The 6,612-nt window shown below is 38.0% G+C and overlaps 1 protein-coding gene across 1 annotated transcript; it reads right to left on the bottom strand.

Annotated features, from left to right (window-relative positions):
* Positions 1–1,389: 1,389 nt before the first annotated feature.
* On the bottom strand, positions 1,390–3,487 carry LOC129942692 (succinate-semialdehyde dehydrogenase [NADP(+)] GabD). The gene is made up of 3 exons (XM_056051738.1): positions 2,987–3,487; positions 2,646–2,934; positions 1,390–2,589 (listed from the first exon to the last, which is right to left on the bottom strand). The coding sequence occupies exons 1-3, from the start codon at positions 3,269–3,271 to the stop codon at positions 1,646–1,648; spliced, it is 1,518 nt and encodes a 505-aa protein (XP_055907713.1). The 5' UTR covers positions 3,272–3,487; the 3' UTR covers positions 1,390–1,645.
* Between the last annotated feature and the right edge of the window lie 3,125 nt (positions 3,488–6,612).

Genomic DNA, 6,612 nt, shown 5'->3' with positions numbered 1-6,612 from the left:
ACATCGCCTATAAAATCTTCTCTGCCGTAATATGTGAACGTCTAAAGCCCATCGTCAACAAACTGATAGGTCCTTATCTGTGTGGTTTTAGCCTAGGAAAGTCCACAGTTGATCAAATATTCACATTACGGCAGATCCTGGAAAAAACTCAAGAACACCAAATCGACACCCACCATCTTTTCATCGATTTCAAGGCCGCATATGACAGCATCTACAGGGACGAGCTGTATAGAGCCATGTCTAGTTTTGGCATCCCTGCCAAACTCATCCGTTTGTGCAGGATGACCATGGAGAATAAAGGTTGGAAACAACTTAACAGAACCTTTTGATGTCAAAAAAGGCTTTAGACAAGGTGATGCGCTGTCATGCGATTTTTTTAATATCGTGCTTGAAAGAATAGTGCAGAGCTCACACGTCAACACTAGAGGCACTATCTTTCAAAAGTCTGTCCAATTACTGGCATATGCTGATGACATTGACATAATCGGAAGAACTCAGCGTGATGTCAATGGGGCTTTTGTGAGTATTGAGGCAGAGGCGGCAAAAATGGGTTTAACGGTTAATGAGGGCAAAACAAAGTTCATGCTGTCGTCAAGAAAGGACCTATAACACCGACGTTTTGGTCAAAACGTCACAATCGACAGACGTACCTTTGAGGTAGTCAAGGACTTCGTCTACCTAGGCTCCGCTGTAAACGCAGAAAACAACACCAGCGCTGAGATCAAACGCAGAATAACTCATGCTAACCGCTGTTTCTTTGGACTAAGAAAGCAATTGAGTAGTAATGTCCTCTCTCGAGGGACCAAAGTGTTGCTATATAAGACCCTTATCATCCCCGTCCTGCTATATGGTGCAGAAGCATGGACCATGACAAAAGCGGATGAAAGCACCTTGGGTCGCTTCGAGAGAAAAGTTCTTCGTGTGATCTACGGTCCCGTATGCATCGAAGGGGAGTGGAGGAGAAGATGGAACGACGAACTGTACGGGCTGTACAGCGACGTAGACTTAGCCAGAAGAGTAAAAGTCCAACGACTAAGATGGCTGGGTCACGTAGAGCGCATGGAAACCAATGCTCCGGCCTGGAAAGTCTTCGAATCCGCACCCACAGGACAGCGCAGTAGAGGAAGACCGCGGATCAGGTGGCGCGCACAAGTGGAAGGTGACCTCACCCAACTTGGAGCGCGAAACTGGAGACATCTAGCTAGGGACCGAGCTAGATGGAGAAGTTTGTTGGGTGAGGCCCTAGTTCACACAGGACTGTAGCGCCACCTTAAGTAAGTAAGTAAGTATGTATGTATGTATACATAATTAATTACTAGCGAGAAAAGCGAGCACTTCGTCGTGGCTCAAAGTTGCGCTGCTGGTATACGTGATACTAAAACATGTGAATATTTTTCAGATATTTATTTTATTAACAGAAAATATAACAACTTATGTATATTCAATAATAATAATGACAAATAATATTTAGCTAAATTAAACTAGTCTGTTTTTTTCTCCTTTTTAATCTTAAGCCAATAAAGAAACATCCATTGCATTTATGCGTTTTTTGTTTTACTACTATATTATTTTATGGAAGACTGTGTACTATCGCAGATGTCGTGTGCATTAAATTCAATGTGGAATCATTATTTTGTAATTTGTTTTAATTCTTCAAATTTCCCAAACAAAGATACTTAACCTCAACATATTCATCGATTCCATAATGAGAACCTTCACGACCAATACCCGATTGCTTGACACCACCAAACGGTGCTTCGGCTGTGGAAATGATACCCTCATTGATGCCAATCATTCCAACTTCCAATTTCCGGGCCACCCTAAATATTTGCTGAACATTTTCACTGTAGAAATAACCAGCAAGACCACTATTAGTATCATTGGCTCTGGAAATAGCTTCCTCTTCTTCTTTGAACTTGATTATTGACAAAACAGGTCCAAAGACCTCGTCAGTGTATAGTTTCATGGGTGGTTTGACATCGGTGATAATAGTTGGTTCATAAAATAGTTCACCAATATCAGGGCGAGGTTTAGCCCCTGCAATTATTGTGGCATTTAGTTTTTTGGCATCATCCACGAATGAGCTGATTTTCAAAAACTGTGCTTTGTTAATTAGAGGACCAATCTGAACATCTGGTCCATCACCGGAGCCGATTTTCAGAGCTGCTACTTTTGTTTTCAGTAGCTCTATGAATTTATCATAAACACCTTCCTGCACAAAGAATCGGTTTGCCGACACACAAGTCTGACCACAGTTACGGAATTTCGAAGCTATAGCTCCGTCAACTGCCTTTTCTATGTTTGCCGAATCGAAGACTATAAACGGAGCATTGCCGCCTAGTTCAAGAGAGATTCTCTTCACTCCATCGGCACAATTTCTGTAAAGCAACTTGCCAACATCTGTGGAACCTGTAAAAGATATCCCAGCTACATCAGGGCTCGTGCAGAGAACATTGCCCACAGGGGCAGACTTGTTGGTCGTAACGACGTTAATAACCCCATTTGGAATGCCAGCGTCTACAGAAAGTTTTGCAACCGCCAGACAAGTGAGTGGCGTGTCCTCAGCCGGCTTTATTACAACAGTGCACCCTACAATTAGAAATGTGTCAAGTATTTACGTAGAGATAAATGATAAATTCTCTTACCAGCAGCTAATGCTGCTCCCGCTTTTCTGGTAATCATAGCCAGCGGGAAGTTCCAGGGAGTAATCAATGCCGCTACACCAAGTGGCTGCTTCAAAACTATCAATTCCCGATTGGGTGTCGGTGATGGGATCACTTCTCCATTGATTCGGCGTGCTTCTTCTGCAAACCATTCGATGAATGAGTTGCCATAGGTCACCTCACCCAGTGACTCGTTGATTGGTTTCCCGGATTCGGCAGTCATAATTTTCGCAATTTCATCTCGATTTTGCTCGATGAGATTATACCAACACTACCGAATGAAATTGTTAGGGAGAGAAGGATAAACTTTGTTGGAGACTTACCTTCAACATTACCGACCGTTGCTTTGCAGTGAGACCAGCCCATTCAGGAGCGTGAAGTGCCTTCTTTGCTGCTGCTACAGCCTTTACTGCATCATCTGCTGTCATATTTGGAACATTGCCAATAACCTTACCATTGGCCGGATTTGTTACAGCAAATGTCTCACTGTTGGAAGAGTCAACCCAAGACCCATTGATGAATCCCTTCGACTGAATAAGGGATGATATACTTCTTTGTGGAAGTCCAAAGTTCGACATTTTGGTTTTTAATAAAATTGTTCGTAACATTAAAGTGGGATTTGAATGACTTGTTGTTGGAAATAGAAAATTATCTATCTGCACTTAAGACTTTAGAAGACTTCACTGATAACAATGAAGAACCAAACCAATAACCTATTTAATACTGATTGTTTTTTTTACATCGAGCGCAACCGCTCCATATCAAGAGCCAGCTGTTAAATTGAAAAGCTCTTTTTTTTTACAAAAAATCAATTAAAAACAATTAACTGTCAAATTTTGTAGATAATTTTTGCAAATTTAATGAATAAATGGAACGCAAACTGCTAGCGTAAAAGAGATGGCTAGTTCGCTTTGTTACTACTTTTACCCTGCTTCAAAATATTTAACGAAGAATCTTTTGAAATGAAACATTTGAGTGGAAAGTAATTGTGAAAAACAGAGTTACCAAAGGAACGTAATAAATGCATTTAGATAATAATTTTAGTGAAGATTGAGATTACATTTTTATTGGAGAATAGCTGACCCGGCAGACTTCGTACTGCCTCAATCGATAAATAAAAGACCTAAACTTTTATACAAATTAATTTCAAAACAGACAAAACGTATTGAATAAAAAAGCATTTTTTTAATGAAGCATGAAGTTTTATTATTATTTTCGATACATGTTGCTTACTTAAAAAAACAGAGTTTTCCTGAAATACTGGCTATTTATAAGGTTTAAATTTTTATTAACAGACACGCACTGTTATGATACAGTTTGTTAATCAATTTAAAGCTTTTTCATAAATTATATTTTTTGTTTTGTTTTGTGGTGCGTAAATAATCAAAGAAGACGGTTTTCCGACGCGCTAATACGTGACGTATGATTGTCCATCCGCGAAACAGGGAAACTCCAAATTTATTCCGCAAACTTCTAAAGACTGTCCTTGCGATTTATTTATTGCCATTGCAAAGCCAGACGCACTGGAAATTGTAAGCATTTAAAATTCAATGGTAAATCCGTTGGAATCATCAAGACATCCTTTCCTTAATATTTTCCTTTTATGATTGTTGCCTCAATGACGTTATTCATCAGCTTTTTCGCAGCCAGTCTTGTTCCATTCCATAGTCGAGGTTGATTAATGTTACGCAGCATGATGACAACTGATCCTACTTTTAACTGCAAATTGTGAGGTGGAAATCCAGGCAATTCCAGTGAATTTAAAAACTCCGTGGGATAGTTGACTACGTCATCCTGGTTCATAACGATGTCGACTGATTTGAAAGAAACCAACTATCCTGGAAGAAAATTCTGAATGGTCGAATTGAGATCCTCGACATCTTTGTTTTTCGATGCCAATATTGCTCATTCACCAAGCCAATTAAGGTTATTAAACACGCTGAATAAGCTCTTCTTTAGAACATGTGATGTGACAGAAATCTGTGGGTAATGTGATGAATCCGGTCGAGGTGTTCATTGCAACTTTATTATTTCCAATATCTAAGAACTGCTTCGAAAACACATTTTAAGTTTCATCATGTTGCAAAAATACTTGCATGTTAGTTGTTTATTAGAGTGTCTTTAAGTACTGCCAAAAATTCGAGGACTTTAGACTTTCATTTAGTTCATCAGCAACAGTTAATCGGGGAATAACTGGAAGAGTTATGGGCCATTGTGCATTCATCCCAAACAATTAATTTGCATACGTATAGGATCACCGCCATTTCGGTGATTTGCATGTTTAATGATAGTTTCAATTCAGAATGCGAAATGCGAAGCCAACGCTAGAGCAACATCAGTTCACGATCTGATCCTCGCCAAAAGCAATTAAATTATATATCTTCTATCATGATCAATGTCTAACTGTAAATTTCTTCAGTTATTTGTAGCGTAGGAATATCGTAACCATTATCGTAACACAATATCGTCAATCGTAATATTTTTTTCTGTGTTCTGATTTTTTATTTATTTTTTTTTAGTTTACGTTTAAGCCATAAATCTTCGTGTTCTGAAGTGCGACGGAATGATTGACATATGTTTTAGTTGGTTGTCAAATCTAATGTCAAATATTATGGTTGTGTTCAGAAACTTAATTTGTGACAAAACTTAAGATTTATCAAATTGCAAAAAATAATCTGATACAGTTACAACTGAAGTTAGCTAAAATTAAGTTTTGCAAAGCTGACCAAATTAATTGAAAAATCAGAATCAGAGATTTACTTTTGTTTATTTTAGGAACGCGACATTAGATCCTCCAAAGCGCACGCAAAGACTATTTTCATAGATATGATGGAATTTGAACTTTATGCAGCGGTAATAAATTGCAAATTGACTCTTTGACGTTACGAACATACCTCAATTGTTTAGGCAACAGTGAGTGATAATAATTTAATATGAACTTTATTGAATAGCAATAAAGATCAAATTGACTCTAGAAAACGTTTGTATGGGAAATAGAAAAGATCTGTTTTTCGAGTTTTTCCCGGAAATTATTAGATTTTTTCTCGCCTTTTTAACCTTCCCCAGACAATAACATTTCAAGACTAAGGTAAAATAAATCCGTTCAGCCGTTCTCGATTTTTAGTGAGACTAACGAACAGCAATTCTTTTTTATATATATAGATAATGTCTATTACCGAAGCACGATTATGTTTGGATGTTTAAAAGTTAGCAACGGGTCTCAATATTTATTTATTTACTTATTTTCGTCTTTCAAGTAACATGACTTTATGGAGACTACAATTAAATCAAATAATAATAATATTTATAACATGAATGCAATATAATTAAGGTATAATAATACAGTTTATAACAAATTTAATAAATTTCTCTTAATATTTAACCTACTATTATTAAAATCATACCAGGAAAGTCCACTATCGACCAAATATTCACACTACGGCAGATTTTGGAAAAAAAAACAGGAACTTCAAATCGATACCCACCATCTTTTTATCGAATTTAAAGCCGCGTATGACAGCATCTATAGGGAAGAGCTCTACCGGGCAATGTCTAGTTTTGGCATCCCTGTCAAACTTATCCGTTTGTGCAGAATGACGATGGAGATGTCAAAAAAGGTTTTAGACAAAGCGATGCACTGTCATGCGACTTCTTCAACATCGTTCTGGAAAGAATTGTGCAAAACTCAACCATCAACACTAGAGACACAATCTTCCGAAGGTCCATCCAATTACTCGGATACGCAGATGATATTGACATAATTGAAAAATCAAAGCGTGATGTCAGTGGAGCGTTTTTGAGCATTGCGACGGAAGCGAAGAAGATGGGTTTAGTGGTCAATGAGGGCAAGGCCAAGTACATGCTGTCATCAAAAAAGGATACTGAACAACGAAGTCTAGTTAAAGATTTTGTCTACCTAGGCACCGCTATTAATGCAGACAACGACACC

The sequence above is a fragment of the Eupeodes corollae genome, chromosome 1 (assembly GCF_945859685.1).
Source record: "Eupeodes corollae chromosome 1, idEupCoro1.1, whole genome shotgun sequence".
NCBI classification, from domain to species: Eukaryota; Metazoa; Arthropoda; class Insecta; order Diptera; family Syrphidae; genus Eupeodes; species Eupeodes corollae.
The sequence above is the reverse complement of the archived record's forward strand: the minus strand, read 5'-3'. Positions and strand labels throughout refer to the sequence as shown.

Excerpts from the sequence above, each read along its gene's own strand:
- LOC129942692 (XM_056051738.1), bottom strand. The coding sequence starts at position 3,271 with ATGTTACGAACAATTTTATTAAAAACCAAAATGTCGAACTTTGGACTT. Across the intron at positions 2,935-2,986 it reads AACGGTCGGTAATGTTGAAG|TGTTGGTATAATCTCATCGA; the intron begins GTAAGTCTCCAA and ends TTCATTCGGTAG. Across the intron at positions 2,590-2,645 it reads GGGAGCAGCATTAGCTGCTG|GGTGCACTGTTGTAATAAAG; the intron begins GTAAGAGAATTT and ends TTCTAATTGTAG.